The 16,853-nt window shown below is 48.2% G+C and overlaps 5 protein-coding genes across 8 annotated transcripts in view; 2 read left to right on the top strand and 3 right to left on the bottom strand.

Moving 5' to 3' along the window:
• LOC120908546 (latrophilin Cirl) overlaps positions 1–7,749 on the bottom strand; it is an 88,760-nt gene extending 81,011 nt beyond the window's left edge. For 2 of the 4 annotated variants that reach the window (XM_040319691.1, XM_040319687.1), the window contains exons 1-2: positions 7,572–7,749; positions 4,776–5,810 (exon numbers count right to left, since the gene is read on the bottom strand). The gene's annotated coding sequence lies outside the window, so the exon portion shown is untranslated. The other 2 variants (XM_040319688.1, XM_040319690.1) reach the window with 2 other exon arrangements.
• A 679-nt stretch (positions 7,750–8,428) lies between these two features.
• Positions 8,429–12,009, bottom strand: LOC120896201 (conserved oligomeric Golgi complex subunit 3). The gene is made up of 7 exons (XM_040300164.1): positions 11,704–12,009; positions 11,130–11,642; positions 10,715–11,062; positions 10,479–10,642; positions 10,262–10,401; positions 9,084–10,189; positions 8,429–9,011 (listed from the first exon to the last, which is right to left on the bottom strand). The coding sequence occupies exons 1-7, from the start codon at positions 11,875–11,877 to the stop codon at positions 8,613–8,615; spliced, it is 2,844 nt and encodes a 947-aa protein (XP_040156098.1). The 5' UTR covers positions 11,878–12,009; the 3' UTR covers positions 8,429–8,612.
• A 237-nt stretch (positions 12,010–12,246) lies between these two features.
• Positions 12,247–12,843, top strand: LOC120904809 (transmembrane protein 141). Its single transcript, XM_040315183.1, has one exon. The coding sequence runs from the start codon at positions 12,475–12,477 to the stop codon at positions 12,814–12,816; it is 342 nt and encodes a 113-aa protein (XP_040171117.1). The 5' UTR covers positions 12,247–12,474; the 3' UTR covers positions 12,817–12,843.
• Positions 12,844–12,848: 5 nt separating this feature from the next.
• On the top strand, positions 12,849–14,616 carry LOC120904794 (putative GTP-binding protein 6). The gene has a single exon (XM_040315142.1). The coding sequence runs from the start codon at positions 12,871–12,873 to the stop codon at positions 14,503–14,505; it is 1,635 nt and encodes a 544-aa protein (XP_040171076.1). The 5' UTR covers positions 12,849–12,870; the 3' UTR covers positions 14,506–14,616.
• Positions 14,617–15,267: 651 nt separating this feature from the next.
• LOC120904803 (UMP-CMP kinase) lies at positions 15,268–16,733 on the bottom strand. The gene is made up of 2 exons (XM_040315171.1): positions 16,124–16,733; positions 15,268–15,667 (listed from the first exon to the last, which is right to left on the bottom strand). Exons 1-2 carry the CDS (start codon positions 16,538–16,540, stop codon positions 15,323–15,325), a joined length of 762 nt encoding a protein of 253 aa, XP_040171105.1. The 5' UTR covers positions 16,541–16,733; the 3' UTR covers positions 15,268–15,322.
• Between the last annotated feature and the right edge of the window lie 120 nt (positions 16,734–16,853).

The raw sequence follows: 16,853 nt of genomic DNA, 5'->3' as shown, positions 1-16,853 counted from the left end.
ATACTTGGCTAAAGAAATGTAAAGAGAGAGAGAGAGAGAGAGAGAGAGAGAGAAAACAACAACAACGCAGCCCATTAAAAACTGCCCAAACGGATGAGCGGGAGAGAGCGCAGAGGAAGGCGGGATTCAAAATCGAGCAACGAGCGCAAAAGGCAACCAAGTAATGAAGCGAAAGATAGCCAAAAGAAAGTACATGGGCCACAAGCCGGCAGCGCGACCAGCGCGGGAAAGATTAAACCTTTCTTCTGCTTCTTACTGCCCTCCCCCCTTAGAGTCGCGGCTAATCATCAGCTACAGTCTCTGGCACACACATACACACACCGCTTCGGCACTGAACCATTCGTCACAGCTCAAAACTCCAAACGTTGAAGCAGCGCCGCAGTGTTGATGATGAGGATTAGACACTCTGTATTTGTGTGTGTGTGTGTGTGATGCGCGGATGACCCAAATTTTCGGGCCATCGCACACTGTTCCGTGTGCGCACCACATCGGTCAGGTGAAAAATTGAAGGGCAATCATTGGGAAAGGCCGAATGAATTGGTACGACAGGGGCTCTGGCAGCAGCGAGGGAGCCCAAAAAGCAAAAGAAAGGAATACGAGCTCTTGGGGCGAGAAAGGAATGAGGGGGGAACATAAGAATGGGTAAGAAAATAGCTTATTCCCAACGTGCGCGCCGTCGCCGCCAGTTCCCTAAAACATTCCCCTCACCACCCCATTTCTCATCACTGCGAAAGTGAGGCTTGATCGGTTCGGGACTTTCTGCTTTCCCCCGTTACAAAGACGTCCACCAATCGTAGCCATGCAGGGGAAGATGGGGGGAGGGGCGCAACACACAAAGGGATAGAAAATGAATACACCGCGCCATCATAAACGCTAAAAAAACGATCGCCTCGTTTCCGAATCTCGGGGGGCCCACCCTTTGGTTCTGTGTGTCCCTCGGTGTGTATGTGTTCAACAGGAACACACACACACACACACAATCCCACTTTTGGACAATCAGGCAACCCCGGGAGCTGCAGCACCATGAGCAGCAGCGGCATTTGATCAGCGCTACATCGGTCCGGCAGGTTTTGGTGGTCGATAAGAGAGACGGGAAGTAGAGAGAGAGAGAGAGAAAGAGAGAGGTTGATAGAAAAAAAGGCTCATAAATAACGCGGGTTAGGCTGGTGGGGAAATCTTCAACCAATTTATGATGGAAATGATGAAACGATTGTGAACGAAAATCATCCCACCTCGCATAAGAATAAGCGAGCTAGAACGGGAGAGAGAGAGAGCGAGAGAAAGAGAGTAGAAAATAGAGGCAACACAGCTCGGAACAGAAGTAAAAAGAAATTGAACACAGAACCACGAAAAAAGGGGTGAAAAAACTTCGATCCTCGGTGTGATCGATTCTGCAATGATGATGGGAGCGTTCGCCTTCTTTTTTTTTGTTAACGTCGTAAATCATTATAAGACGACTGAAGATGACTAGTGTAAAGGTAAGTGGTAAGAAAAACTATACCAGCATAGCAGCACAGCCCCCAACCAAACAAGCCGCCACATGAGAAGTAGGACAATCATTTACGTAAATCAATGATTTGACAATAAAATTTAGATAAAAAAATGTATTTTTTGTCTGTATTTTACAGTTTGCGCAGAAAAAAACGAGCATAGTTTTTGTCTATTTTTTATATTACATCCTTTCTTTAGGCAAACGAAGCAATAATGTTTATCGACTCTTCTGCAGACAGAAATAAAGATTGAAATTGCAAATAATGGAATATTGATTCTTGTTTTACTCTTTGAAATGTTTCATTTAACACATAAATCCACACTCGCATTATGGCGCTGAATATGTTTTAATCCAACCATCATAGACCCGTACGCCTCTTGCCCTCTTCCCACTGTGCTGCCGATGGATGACGGCAAACCACCAACTTCCAGCGCGAGATGCAGAGTAATCGGAACAAAGGTAAAAAAGGAACGCACGTTGATAAACCCAGATGCACAGGCGAACCCAACAGCACCGGGAAAGGAAGGCGAACGGCTGCCGCCGCCGCCGCCGCCGCCACCAAAAAAAGGGTGACGAATCGGGGGAAGGAACGACTAAAACAACACCGAGAAGACCGGAGGAAGAAAAAAACAGCTCCAGCAGCAAGCGTGTGATGGTGTGGTGGTGGTGGTGGTAGTGTGCAGGGAAAATTAAAATTAACAGCTTAAATGAGCAAGATTTGTTGTAAGCGCTCAATAATCGCGGCCCTCCGGGGCCTTGCGGCATTCCTCATCGCGCCCGAATGCGAACACAGAGAGGTTTGGTGTGTCGTGTGTGTGTGTGTGTGTGTGTGCGTGTGTGTGTGGAAGAAAGGGAGGGAGAGAAAGAGCGAAGGAATATAGAGAAGAAAACGCATGTTTCGAAGGTGTTTGGTTCGTTGTTTGTGGTGCGCCTCCCTCCCCCTGTTGGAATCGCTCCACACACTCGATCGCGCAACAAACGCGTTCGCGCCGTATCCGTATTTGCCATTGTTCGCCGGTCCGTGACGTGAGCTGATTCTAGGGGTGGGGGTGCTGCTGCTGCTGATGATGATGATGATGCGGAAGACAACCTATACACGGGACCGTAGGATGGTGGGCCGGAGGCGCAAGGGCGCACTTGCAGACCGCGTTAGAACGGAGTTGCCCCCGGAGTTGAGAATCGACTGGGTGCGCGCATTAGAAAGAGTCAGTGATATGCAAAAAGAGAGAAAGAGAGAGAGAGAGAGAGAGAGAGAGTAACAGCCAGAGGGAGACTGGAGGATAAAGCTTTGGTTTGACGCGTTGGCCCGACGACGACCAGCGGACGGTAAAAAGAACGTCAACCAGGGTTTGTGCGAAACTGCATGCGGCAAACTGGCCACAACTGAACAGCAACACACACACACACACACCATAGCTCAGGAATGAAGCTAAATGAGGAAGCTTAATGAAGGAGATAATCGGCCACCGGTGTGTGCTTCTGGTGGGCTGAGGTAAAGTGCGCTCATCGCATTTTCGTTTTACGACTGGAGCAGCCCTCATACCCCTCTTTCCCTTCCCACTCCACCGATGACTTATTATACTTTTGGCCCTCCCCCTTTGTAAAAACGGATGGACAAGCGTTTGTACCAATTAAATTAGCAAATGTACTGTGCGGTGCAAAGGAACCGGGGAGCCGAACCCAGGGGGGTCGGTGGTCAAACTTATGTTCCGTGTCAAGACGTCTGTGCTAATGCATTTTCAGTGGATGTAATGGGAGTTTGCCGGTTTGCATTGCAAATATTAAGCAATAAATAATTTTGAATTTGAAGGCATAGCCGTTACCGAAACGTTAATGTTGCGCTGTAATTGCCAAAAACAACAATCATCACTCACTTAGAGCTGTATTTTGTTGTTTTTCAATTGATCTCAATGAGAGAATTCTTCACAAGCAATATTAAGTAAAGGGAAAAGACATATTTCAAGACAATGTTCAGCACATTTTAAACCATTAGGATTAAACATTATTATTTTCAAAATTCATCCATACTGAATTGGCGCTCTGTGAATGATACACGTGACAAATTCTATAATTCGCCCGACGTGGATCATTACTAATGTTGGGCCCCTTTCCGTTTTAAGTTCGTAGGCTGAAATTTCGGCTTGTTAGCTGTTTGCATTGTACAGCAGTTTTCGAGCAACTATCTAAGAGGGTATAATATACAGGTGGGCTTATCCCAAGATGTATGAATTTAGAAGGCTGATTTTTATCGCTTCTGCTTCTGAATGAAGATTTTAAGAGTGTTTTGTGTATTCGTCAAGCTACCAGAAAGCCTGTTTGAGCAAAAGTGTTCACCCATCATGTGAAAAAGTGACGTTCAAATTTGATTATAAAAACAGGCTATGAGACCACTTGGTCTACATACACTTTGATTCTAGATTCCATCACCTGATCTATGTAATGCACTTTAGGATAAATGAAAACACGACCTTTTTTCGAGCATTTTTTTTAAGCATTGTACTCGAATCTAATTCTAAAGCCCTAATCTAATTCTAAAAATCTAAGGCCCGGGACAATGAAAATGTTGCGGGAACATATGTTGCTAAAACGTATGGACGCACTGTCAACCTCATGTTGCATGAACAATTTTGGACTTGTTTGCACATCAAAACGGAAACGAAATAATTTCAACTTAATTTTAAATTGTTTTTGTGAATGAATATGAGCACAGTTTTTGAAATAAATAGGAAAATCCAGAAATGTTGCCATTGAACAAATGTTGCCGCAACATGTTCATAGACTCAGGCCTAAGTTGAGCATCGCACACTAGTTTTGTGTGTGGTTTTGTATGGAGTGTTGACATGATTTCTGCCGCCAACTGTCAAACTCCACATAAAAAAGCTGGCTAGTATCGTGAAAGGCTCCAAGTAAGGAATATACAGTAGCGTGAGACATTACGTAGGTTTGGTTTACGTAAAAAGACATAAATAGTTTGCATGCTTAATTATTACTTTTCCACATTTGCTTGAAATGACTATAAATGGAAAATGGAATATGACTATAAATGGAAAATTTTATGTCACACAGTATATTATTAGCGACAACATTTTCCTTCTCGTTCACCAGTTCGATGAAGCCCGATTTTCTACGTTCAAATGTTTTGTTCCATTTTGCCCTGCTCTACATTAAGCAATAGTTGTATGTCCCAGTCGAGTTCACTTCCACTCGATTACGCTAAAGTGTGCAATATTTAGACATTCATTTACAAAAACATTACAGACTACATCATTACATCACGCCGTACCTGTGTGCCGCTAAGGGTCAGCAGTTCCATCGTTGCTCATTATCATACTCACCGGCGAACAAAAGGGTCACCGGCCTAGCTGGGCGCCAACCGTCTTCGTCCACTAATGAATATCGTTTGTCGTTCTGTCGCTTGTGCGCTGTGTGTGTGTATTGTAGCAACCCGTTGGATGCCGATTCGCTGTCGCCAACAATTACAAACTTCTGGTTTCTTTTTTCACCACTTTCCACCGATCCCGACCGACTGCCCTGCACTGCACAGGGGCAACAACGCAAAAGCACACACTCGTCGTTCACCGAAACCAGAATGGAGAAATACACATACACACACACCCGCACTAACACATCAAATCAAGGCCCTCTGGGAGCTCACACACAGAGTCGGGACCGACGCGGCAGGCACACCAAACCAACCCAACAACAACAGCACAAACCCTCCAAATGCACTTACGCGACTCGGCGGATGCACCACTCTCTGCACTTGGGCGACAAAATTTCACCTGTCGCTTTCCCTCCCGCTCTCTCTCACTCACTCTCTATGCTACCCAGGACACTCTTGCTCTCTCTCTCTCTCTCTTTCGCTCTCGTTACAGCGTGATCGTGTGATCGTGTAGCTCACTAGTGTGCAGCGAGAATGATTCTCACTGGCCCGAGCGACCGGGCGGGCGCTTCCCTCCCCCTCGCACGGCTTTTCACTATTATATGCGCGCGCTGGGCTTTTTTTAACTATTATTTTTACTTCTGCTCCCCGCGCACGATCCACGTTTTATGCACCTCAATCAGCATAATTGCACACGCACGCAAACCTGCTGCACTACGAGCGGGAGGATTTATTTTCTCTCTCTCTTTTTTTTTCCTTGCGGGAGGATATGCACATTCATTCACATTCACACGGAGCAAGAATATTTTTGCACACTTTCCCTAATATGCACACAATGCGCGGGAGGGCCGGGGGCTCACCGTAATGGAGGTTTAGAATTTTCTTGCCTTAACAACACACTTTTGCACTACACTTTTCGTTGTAATTCATTACGCACTGTAACCGGAGAAAGATAAAATGATTTAGAGGATTTTAGGAAAGTTGGTGATGAACAAAAGAAAAAAATGTGTTTACAAATTTCATTCATTGCTAGAGGTAAAACACTGGTAATACAAATCACAGAGAAACATCCGCAATCGCTTCCAGTATTCCATCAAACGTGAGCTAGCACTCTGCAAGGAGCAAAACGTAAATCACCATGGCAACATGCTGCAGCCTTGGCTGGAAGAAAGGAGCACACCCATGACAAACAGACAAGGAAAGGATGTCCTTAGTTTTCCTTGTTTGAAAAAAAGATGCTTTAGAGCAGAATATGATTTAAATACCTAATAAACCAACCGATAGTTGCGTAAATAATTTAGAATAGCAAATACTACCTCGAACACGTGTAGAGCTTTTTTTTCTAGAGTATTTTTTGTTTGCTTGCAAAACACCGTGAGAAAAATACGAATTTGAAATGAAAAAAAAAAACCGATACCACAAAGAACCAATCCCGTAACGAGCAGTTAGGTTCCCTTTTTTCGCATTGAATTTTGTGTCTCCGTGTATGTGTGTGTGTGTGTGCAGTTAAGAGAGCATCCGAACCATTTGTCAGTTGCATACTGCAACGCATTGCACCGAGAGGATTGTTTGCTGCACACCATCAGGGGCGCAAACGAAACGAAACGAAACGAAAGGCAAACGAAGAAAATTCGACGAAATTTTGTATTCATCCAGTTCGGCAAATTTCAATCCATCCCGGCTGTGGCAGGTAAGAAAGCCAGCAATAAATCACTAATAATTATCATTCGAACGGTGTAATCATCATTAATGTTTTCTTTTAAACGTCGCACGACCGCTATATCTCGGCAAGGGTGAAGGACCGCACTGAAATCCTTACGCCCTTTTGCACAGCACACTGCTTTGAAACGTCAATTCACATAATTAAAGCGTCAAATACCGGGAACGAGGTGAGAAAAATGGGAAGTGACAGAATCCGGACTGAGATGAGATTGATTTCGACGAGATTGTTCCTCCCGCGGGACGCGAAGCACGCCCGGAACGCGTCTCATCGAGCCCGCACCCGGGGAGAAGGCAGCAGGAAGTATGTCCTTCAGACGAATATTAATTACTCGTGTGCCATCACTACTTTCATTCGGCACCCTCCACCACAACCACCACCAGCCCCCTCTTACGGACAATCGCAATTTTCAAACCGACAAACGATGCGCCCCGGCAATGCAATTGACAGCTTCCACTCTCGCTCTCCTGCTCCGGAACAAAGGAACGCAAGATCAGGGCAAGGTGGAACGGGCCACCGACCAGGGTGCAGACGACGATGCGTGTGTGTGTGCGTGTGTGAGTGTGTTGCACCTACCCGGAATCACCGCACACACCGTCGTCTGAGCTTAGGTTTTCTTGCTTTACAGGCGTTCCCTCTTGTTCATTCATACTTTGCTGCTGCTGCTGCTAGTTCCAAGAACGCACCACCATCGCACACCATCGTTACTTGCTACGGCGAATCATTCAGGATCATTCACGCACTCTCGTACGAAACGGACGCACATAGACACACACACAAACACACATACACACAGTTGGGCAATTCTCAGCTAGAGCGACGCCGCGAGACGCCAATCAAAACTCTTCTTCCTCGGCTGTGAGCCACAAGCACTTGTATTTGGGATCGCGACATACGCACACCGAGAAGTTGTGAGCCGATGCACAGAGCCACGAGCGAAATTAGCTGAACGCTTTTCATTCGCACCGGTTAATTACCTTTAGACGGCGGTTTGTTCCGTTGTTGTTTTTTTAATGCTACACTCTACACGACACACGATTGCACAGTCAGATTTATGCTGGCGGGCTGTGTCCCCGTGCGGCGAAAATCCTCGCGCAAAGGAAAATGTTCGATAGACCGCGAGCAAGCACACGACGCGTCCGACGTCTCGAAAAGTTTACACAAAATACGACCCAGGCTCGCTTATCCGTGGTCCTTCGGCTGGGCCGAATTACGCCACGGCACGGAATATCGAGACCGAATGGCTTTGACAGCATTGGCACTGTGGACGTCGCACGGGGGACACGTCGTTCGACATCTGGAAGATAAATTTGAAAACGCGTTTTTAATGTGGCTGTTATTTTACACTTTCTTAGTGATTATTTACTTAGGAAGGTTTCATATCGAGACGAGTCATTATTTGTGATTATTCTTATATGTTTGTGTGGTATTTCTTTTCTGTAGACCACTTAAGTTAACACTATAAATAATCCCTGTATTTATTGTACTAGCAGGGGTGTCAAATGTTTATTTTATGGAGCTGCGTTTAGGATGTTTTTTTTTTGTTTTATTTCAACAAATGGACATTATTCATGCAAAAACCCCGAAAGAATAAATGCAACATTAAATTAAATTAAAAACATTAAATTTAAGTAAAATTGATAGTAAACTACCAAAAAAGGTTCAAATTAATGCATTTTTTTGTTCCCCTTGAATATATCATACCGAAGTACAATCCTTATAATTTGAATTTATATGCTACTTTTTCTAAATTATGTCAAGTGCTTTGCATTAATCCTTACAATTCAAACGCAATCCAAGAAAATCATTAATAAATGCAGCAAAAAACTCACCATTGCGATAATAGACCAATAAGATAATACTTTAATTCATAGAACATTAAAAAGGCAATGCGAATTTACAGGAAGTCATTACAATAGATGTGCCCAGGAAACGCTTTGAAATATAAGAAAAATTACTTTGGAAATGGTGAAAAACAATATTTTCCTCATCTAACTTTGTACAGCGCTGGCGGAATCCTATTGATTGGATTGTTCTACGGGCACTTCGGCTTCTTGTGTTTCCACTATCACTTCCTTTCCCTTTTCCGTGTCCTGCTCTTCGTCCCGGTCGATTTCGACCACCGTATTAGCTCCGCTATCGAAGCTGACCTTCTTTTCGACTGGAGCCTTCGCGGGTGGCACTGCCTCCGCGGCGTTGCTACCAATCGACGAAGTGCTTATCTTTCGTACCGGCTGGGGTTTGCCAAACGATGGTACCGGCTGTTCGCCCGTCGCTCCACCGGCGAGATTCACGCTCGAAAGCAGCACGGAAATCTGTTCGGCCGATGGGCAGCTCACGATCGTCAGATCGTCCTTTGAGTACGCGTTCAGCATAAGAATTTGTTCCAGCTTCACGAACGAACCGATGATATTGTTCTGCAAAACAACAAAAAAGGGGACAAAAGGGTTAGCATGAATGCAACAAGAAATGCTTCACAAAAGGAATACCCGAATCGGTCGGAAGAGGATAAATTCCGTATCCTTGTTGGCGAGGTAGAGCTGCATCGATCGCTGCAGTCCCGCCAGTTTCGATTTGATATTCCGCAGACACTCCTGTATGATGGAACTAATCTGCTGCGGGGCGGCGAACGGTGCCATTCGCAGTGCCATTCCCGTGCTTTGACCGGCCGCTGGAACAGTGCCGGGTGTCGTCGGTCCACCTGCCCCAGCCACCGGGGCCGGTTTCGCTCCGCCCGGTTGATTGCGAAGATGGTTCTGGGCCGATTCGATAAACGTGAGCACTGGCCCAACCAGCTGCTTCGTTGCGTCCTTTATGAACGTTTCACACACCGTCTTCAGCTGCCGGTCCACATCCTTGCGCGAATCGAGCAACTGTTCGCGAACCTGCGGCGTACCGTCGAGCAGAAACTCGAGCAACGCGTTGTTTGATCCGAGCGAAAACAGTTGCTTCCGCTTCTGCAGCAGTTCGTAGGCGGCCGTCCGCACCTTGCTAAAGTCCAGGCTTGTCTCCTTCGCCGTAAAGTCCACCCGAAACGGTGCAATCTGTTCGCGCAGAATGAGCAGATGCTTAATTTCGAACAGCTCGCCATCGATCGTGGTACGGTTCTGTGCGATCTGGCTGGCGGCAGTCGAAACGCTGTAAATGCAATGTGCCAGCGCTTGCTGGGAAAGGCTCTGGAAGATGGTTTTGTCGATGCAGCGGTACAGCCGCGACAGGCAGACGAGCGTACGGCGCACCGTCGGGTACCACATGCCGTGCATGTCGGCAGGCGAGCTGCCCCCAGTGCGCACCTTCAGCACCGAATCGTTGGCCGACGGCGGTGTCGCTTCGAGCGAGGCGACCGACATTCCCGATGCGATGGAGCTGCGCGAATCTACCCGCCGCAGGTGGACATGGGGATTCTGGTTTTCCTGCAGCGACAGAGCGATGCTTTCCATCATTTCCAGCTTCTCCGGGTAGGCGAGATCGCCCGCCGAGGGCCGATAATTACGGATGTCGGACTCGAGATAGTTCTGCGCCCGGAAACCGATCCGTTCCTGTACGTCCTGCAGCAGCTGGTATACAATTTTGGCAAAGGCTTCGAGCGAGTCAGCTACGACACGGAGAGAAAGGAGATTTTATAGCGAAAAAGGACATTAAAGTAGACGCGTTACTGTACACTTACGACTGTAGGAGACGTGTTCGTCCAGCATTTCCACCTTCAGGATGCTACAGATTTCGGCCAGCGTTTCCAGATGATCGATGCGTATAATGTAAGGCCGAAGGGTGTCGTACAATATGGTGCACAGTCCTTCCATGTAAATGCTACAAAAAAAAAACAAATTACGATTAACGACGGCCGCTAATTCTTGCACAAAGCAGTCAGTCACCCAAAAACCTACCTCAGTTGCGCACTGTGTTTGGCAAAAAACTGGTAAAACAGCCTATGCTCATCCTGGCAGATGTGCACCATAAAGGCACAAGCGGAACGCACCAAAGCGCAATGATCTCCTTTATGCTTTTTGGCGAGGTCTTTAATCGCTTGGTCCACACCAGCGCTCATAATCTACGAGAAAGGGGAAACATCAAAGAGATTGCTATGTTAAGTCCAACCCCATCAAACGCTTAGCCAAATTACCGTGGCGCGCTGTGTTAGATAGTTTTGATGCAACTCTCCCAGCAACTGTTCGTAGTCGGGACTGCGATCGAGCCGCTCCTCAATCAGGGCAGTGATGCGTTTGACGCGTGGCGAAGAAGCTTGGAACTTTCCGTAGAATAGCACAAACGCTGCATCTGCCGTCGGATCGTTCACTTTCGGCTGATCGAGCGCTTCCAGCGAGCGAGGAACGCCGGAGCCCTTGGGTGTGAGTACCTGGGCGGTCGCATTGGAAAGAATGCCCAACACGTACGCCTTCATCATCTGTGTTGCTTTCGAAAGGCAGGCCCGATACTTCACCGCATACGCCGTTGCTTCGCTGAATGTGGGCTGCAAAAGAAAGTATCATTAGTGAAGAATTAATTTAAGATCAATGGTTTATCGATATCGGACTCACATTCGTGCGCATATACTCCAGACAATCGTCGATCGTGTTCAGCATATCGACAAACGTCTCGTTCGAGACGGAAAACGTTGGATTGTGCAGCCGCTGGGATATGCTCTCGGCCTGGGTGAAGTACTTCAGCCGCTTCTTGATCTCCTCGCCCGTGTCGCTGAGGCGCGCCTGATCCTGCAGCAAACTTTCGCTGGCCTGATGCAGCGAGGCCGTTTTCTCCGACACAAAGTTAAACTCCTGCGTCAGCTGGCGGAGCGAATCGAGCGATACGTCGATCTCCTGCACCATCTGGTCGCATTCGCTGGTGCGCGCTCGGAGCTGCTCGTAGTACTCCAGGTACACATCGTCAAAGTGTTCGAGAATTTCGGCATCGATCGAGTTGTACCAGGACAGAAAGTTTTGCGTGGAATCGATGACGCAGGCGGACTGTTTGAACTGCTCCAACGAAGCCGGCAGCTCGCCGGATGGCGCTTGCTCCTCATGGTCGGCTGATGATGCAGATCCCGCACCGTCCTAGTAGTTCAGCAGCACAATAAGGGATTGGTTTTTTATTTATTTATTTGGTCGTACTCACTCCTGCCTGCGGGACCGCATTTCCATTGGCCAGATCGGTTAAACGATTGATGAAATCCGTTTGCGTGGCACTGAGCGGCGCGAGCGGGTTCTCCTTCAACTCCCACTGGACGAGTTTCGATTGAATCTTGCGCAGGCTAGCGTTATCTGCTCGCATCGTGGCTACTGTGTCCATGTTTAAGCGCGTAGCACAAAGCAAACCCCCGACCGAACTGGATAAAATTGTCCTCGCGAAAACGGGAGAAAATCGGGGGACGTGTTTGTTTACACCATTTGTATGATGTCTGCGTATTCGTCGCGTTTGACAGCTAATGATTACAGTGCGAAACGAAATTGTAAGTTCGTTTGGAGAAAGTAATACCTACTATAGGTAAGAGGAAAGATTCAAATAAAATCTTTCGTTCCATATTATTGTTCCATTATTTTAATGCTTTTAATATCGCACAAAAAATTAATTTTATTGCCAATAACGAATCTTTTCTGGCCTTCAAGTTGCATCTCTCGCCAACGTCACTCGCACGTCAAATTGTCGCGTTTATTATGATTTCGCAACCTGCTTCTTGGTGCGAGTGTGTGCGTGTTTGTTTATGTTCCTCACTCCCAAAACAGACCATTTCGTGCGGTCAGCGATCGCACTTTAGCAGAATCGTGAAGGTTGCGTAACGTGGCCGACCAAAAATCGCACCAGACAAACAATCGTTGGGCAGTGAGCCAATAAAGCCCCTTTTTGGCCTACCTCATCCATCCGGCAAACACCCGTCGTGGCAACGCAATGAACGACATACGTCAGCTGAAGGACCAACAGCGCGACAAACATCCAGGCTTCGATTCGTACATCGAGTGCATGAGCCGGTCGTTGTTTACGGGGTTGGCGACGTTTTCGCTCGGGTTTGCGGGCATTTACTTCCTGCAGCAAATCGGCCAGCGCTATCTGCCGTACACGAAGAAGGGCAACATACTGGTGGCTACGCTGGTCGCAACCGGTGCCGCGTACAAGGTGACCTCCGACCGTACCCGTGCCTGCCAGGCCCGGTGGATGGCCGTCGAGGAGAAGTACAGTGTGCTGCAGGACGCGATCGAACCGGCTGTACCGTCGAAGGAGACGATTGTTTAGAGTGCGAACGGGTCGTACACACAACACACACACTAGCACAGATTTTAGATTACAATGTTAGGATTAAGCGTAAGAACTATCGTTCGGAAGGCGTGCGTGAAGAATGTTTTCCTACAATCCTTCCAACCAAAGTGCCGCAACGAGGTGGAACGATACCGAAAATTAACACAACTCTTCTTTTGCCGAGAAAAGTACACCGATTCGAGCAAGTACAAGGGAGGAAAGCAAGCTGGCCAGCGACAGAAAGCGATCGGATCAAAACACGAAGACGATGATGAAGCATTGGATGAAACGATGAATCAACGGACGGAGCTTATAGAGGATCGCGAGTACGACACGGTTGCATCCAGTGCAATGCATGTAACGAAACAGATCCTCAACGTACAGCATGTAGTGATCATACAACCGTACATCAAATGGGGACCACGGAAGAATCCCACCAAACCGGACCTACTGCTCCAGGAGGCGGAAGCGCTCGTCCGTTCGCTGCCCCGATGGAACATTGAGCTCAGCATGAAGGTGCCAGTGGAAACGCTGGACAAGCGGCAACTGTTCGGCACCGGTAAGCTGGAGGAACTTAAAGGTATCATCCAGGCGCGGCAAGAAACCGGCACACCACTCACCTGTGTGTTCATCTCCAAGGGTACACTGACCTACGGCCAGAAGCAAACGCTCGAGCAAGTGTTTCGGTTGCCAGTGATGGATCGTTACTCGGTAGTCGTACAGATACTTCGGCTGCACGCGGTCAGCATGGAGGCAAAGCTGCAGGTCGCCCTTGCTGAGCTACCGTACATCTGGTCCCAGGTGAAGGACCAGGAAGGATCAACGAAAGGCGGCGGTCGTATCTTTCTGAGCGACTCCCAACGACAAATGCTACAATTGCGTGAGCGCAAGCTGCGCAACGAACTGGCCACGATCCGCTCCCACCGTGAGCTGCTGCGCAATCGACGCCGGCAGAAAAACTTCCCCGTCGTAGCCGTGGTCGGTTACACCAATGCGGGCAAAACGTCGCTCATTAAAGCGCTGACGGAGGAGCAAAGCCTGCAGCCGCGGGATCAACTGTTTGCAACGCTGGACGTGACGGCTCACGCCGGCCTGCTGCCCTGCAAGCTCGAGGTGCTGTACATGGACACGGTTGGCTTTATGGCGGACATACCAACCGGGCTGATTGAATGTTTCGTGGCCACGCTCGAAGACGCTATGCTGGCCGATGTGATCGTGCACGTGCAGGACATGGCGCACGAGAACTGTGCGGAGCAGCGTGCGCACGTGGAGCGCACGTTGGGCAAGCTGATGCAGCAGGGCAACAACGGGTACCGAGCGCTTACCCCGGAGCGTATCATTAATGTGGGCAATAAGATCGATCTAGTTGCCGACTCGGCCGACCTGCGCATGGACAGTGGTGACGGCGAGCAGCAGCGACTGCATCTCATCTCCTCCCGCACGCTGGTCGGTGTGCACGAGTTGCTGCTGGAGGTTGAACGACGTGTGTTGCGCGCTACGGGACGGCAGCGCATGGTGATACGGGTGCCGATGGGTGGGCAGGAGTTGGCGTGGCTGTACAAGAATGCGGCCGTGACGGAGTCGGCCGCCGATCCGAACAACGCCGAACGGTTGCTGGTGAGTGTGGTGATAACCGAGGCCAAGTTGCAACAGTTTCGCCATTTGTTCATTCGAAATCGCGGCTGACAAGAACGGTCAAAGTGAAATAAATGGTTTGTTAATGTTGTACAGGAATATTTTGTTATTGTAAAATCAGTAAAAATCTTTGCGCATTAGCATTTGTAACGTGACACCATATATTTCTAATGTTTATTATCGTTTCATCAATTCATTTACATTCACACCATTCGAGACGAAGAAAGAAAAAGGAAAGTAATCAACAGGATGCAAATGAAACAAAAATAGTTGAAGGAAATTAGCACTGTCTTACAAAAAAAAACTTTCACATAAACGACAGGATTTGGTGTACGATTCACCATGCACGAGCGATCCGATCCCTTATATACCCCATTTCACATTCCTTCACCGCAGAAACAAACCTAACAAGAGTGAAATTAATACTTTACTGCTGATTTTACGGTTTGCGTTTTCAGTTGCAAAAATTGTCAGTACATTGAATTATGCCATTCTAGCATAGGATATACATATTGCATACAATTGGTTAAAAATACTGGAAGGGAAACGGAAAAGGGAAACTAAAAGGGACATTTAATAAGCTCGCAAGATTTTTCACCGGTAGTAAAGGGTACAGAGAAAGGAGTGGGGGAGGCGCTTGTGTTTTCGATATTGAGGAATGTAGGCCGGCAGCTTTGAGTGGAGAGCGCATAGCATTTCCGCATCGTTGCAGTCGGAAAACAGCTATTTCAAACTCCACTGACCGACGCTTCCCGGCGACAACCTGTTATGGCTGGCGTCTGCTTAATGATATGAAAAAACCGGATTCTATTCAAATTAGCGTGTAGTTTTGCCTTCGTACTCCTACCGACTACCCCGCCACACTCATCTACTTCTGCTCGCCGAAAATTGCCTTCACGTGCTCAAAGACCGCATCCGGGCCGGCGCTGGCATCGATTTTCTTCACCAACTGCAGCTCCTCGTAGTGCTTAATGATGGCCACCGTGTCGTTGATGTACGTGTTGAAGCGCTTCTTCAAACTTTCCGCATTATCATCCGAGCGGCCGCTGCTCTCGCCCCGCTTCAGGCACCGCTCGGTGCACTGCTGTTCGGAGCACTCGAAGAACAGGACAAACTGCTGCTCGACCTTGTCGGCCATCTTCTTCGTCCAGCCCTGCAGGTTGTCCTCGTTCCGGGGGAAACCATCGATCAGGAATCGATCGTTACCGGTCGCCTGTACGGGAGAGGGGTACGGAAATACGGTCACCGATTAGACGTGTGCTCTAGGCGCCATGTGCCAATCTCATTATAAAGCTACAACGTTCGGTTGGGGGGCCTTTCTAGCGTATGGTGGTGGTCTAAAAATAACAAATACTGTATAGATATTGCGTAAAAATGCGTCCCGTTGGAAATTCACCGAACTTGAACCACGCTGCTACCGCGCGTGTCACCCAGTCTGACCCCCCGCGCAGTGACCATTTGGTAATCACTACCACCACACACCACCAATAATCGACATGCACGCATTCGACAGCACTTGATTGTGTAATAATATTCCACACACGTTCATTTTCAAGTGCGTTCCCACCCTTATCGGTATGCCAATCCAGGATAGTATGCTGGAAGGGCCCGTGGTGCAAAAATCGCACACCACCACCATCATGCACCATCATCATCATTATACGCTCACCTCGGTGGTTTTGTTCATGGCATTTTCCAGCAGGGCGCAGGTAATTTCCACCGGCACGATCCGCCCGTTCTTAATGTTGTCCTCAATCAGCGCTCCGTACTCGGACCCCTCCCGGTTGCGCTCCTCGCGCAGCAAATCCCCGGCGGAAAGGTGCGTGTAGCCAAACTCTTTCACTATCTTCTCGCACTGCGTACCCTTGCCCGAGCCGGGCGGACCGAGCACAAACACCACCTTCGGTTTGCCCATCACGCTAAACTTCGTTCCGAATGGACACACGGGGACACTGCCGTTGCGTACGACGGATTGCGGAAGCGCCGACGGCCGGATACACTGTTTGCCACCGATAAGCGAGCCGGACCAGCAGCGTTTGATGTGATGTAGCGTCGAGCCTGTCGAGCGAGCAATTACCGACGTCATAAAACGACCGCGAGCGAGATGGTGGATAGTGCGACGGCGTGCTGCGGGTGTGCTGACGTCACTGCTGGCCTGGCCAAACGCTGACAGAGAGCCACAACAACACGGGTGGCGTTAGAAAATCGATTGAATGCAGCAAATTTCCCGTCTCGCCGCTCTCGTCTTTCTGCGTTTGTTGGCACTAATTTTTCGCGTGCAGCTAATGCCGGTCGCATAGTGGTGGCTCGGTTGGATAGAATTTGCTGCACTAATGTGACATTTTATGTGGAAAATATAAATAAAAGAGTGGTATACAAATTATTAAATTGAATTAATA

Source organism: Anopheles arabiensis, chromosome 2 (genome assembly GCF_016920715.1).
Source record: "Anopheles arabiensis isolate DONGOLA chromosome 2, AaraD3, whole genome shotgun sequence".
Taxonomy (NCBI): Eukaryota; Metazoa; Arthropoda; class Insecta; order Diptera; family Culicidae; genus Anopheles; species Anopheles arabiensis.
Note: the sequence above shows the minus strand (reverse complement) of the source record. Positions and strands in the feature narration are given on the sequence as shown.

Excerpts from the sequence above, each read along its gene's own strand:
- LOC120904794 (XM_040315142.1), top strand. The coding sequence starts at position 12,871 with ATGTTAGGATTAAGCGTAAGAACTATCGTTCGGAAGGCGTGCGTGAAG.
- LOC120904809 (XM_040315183.1), top strand. The coding sequence starts at position 12,475 with ATGAACGACATACGTCAGCTGAAGGACCAACAGCGCGACAAACATCCA.
- LOC120904803 (XM_040315171.1), bottom strand. The coding sequence starts at position 16,540 with ATGACGTCGGTAATTGCTCGCTCGACAGGCTCGACGCTACATCACATC. Across the intron at positions 15,668-16,123 it reads CCATGAACAAAACCACCGAG|GCGACCGGTAACGATCGATT; the intron begins GTGAGCGTATAA and ends TCTCCCGTACAG.
- LOC120896201 (XM_040300164.1), bottom strand. The coding sequence starts at position 11,877 with ATGGACACAGTAGCCACGATGCGAGCAGATAACGCTAGCCTGCGCAAG. Across the intron at positions 11,643-11,703 it reads ATGCGGTCCCGCAGGCAGGA|GACGGTGCGGGATCTGCATC; the intron begins GTGAGTACGACC and ends CTGAACTACTAG. Across the intron at positions 11,063-11,129 it reads TGGAGTATATGCGCACGAAT|CCCACATTCAGCGAAGCAAC; the intron begins GTGAGTCCGATA and ends TTTCTTTTGCAG.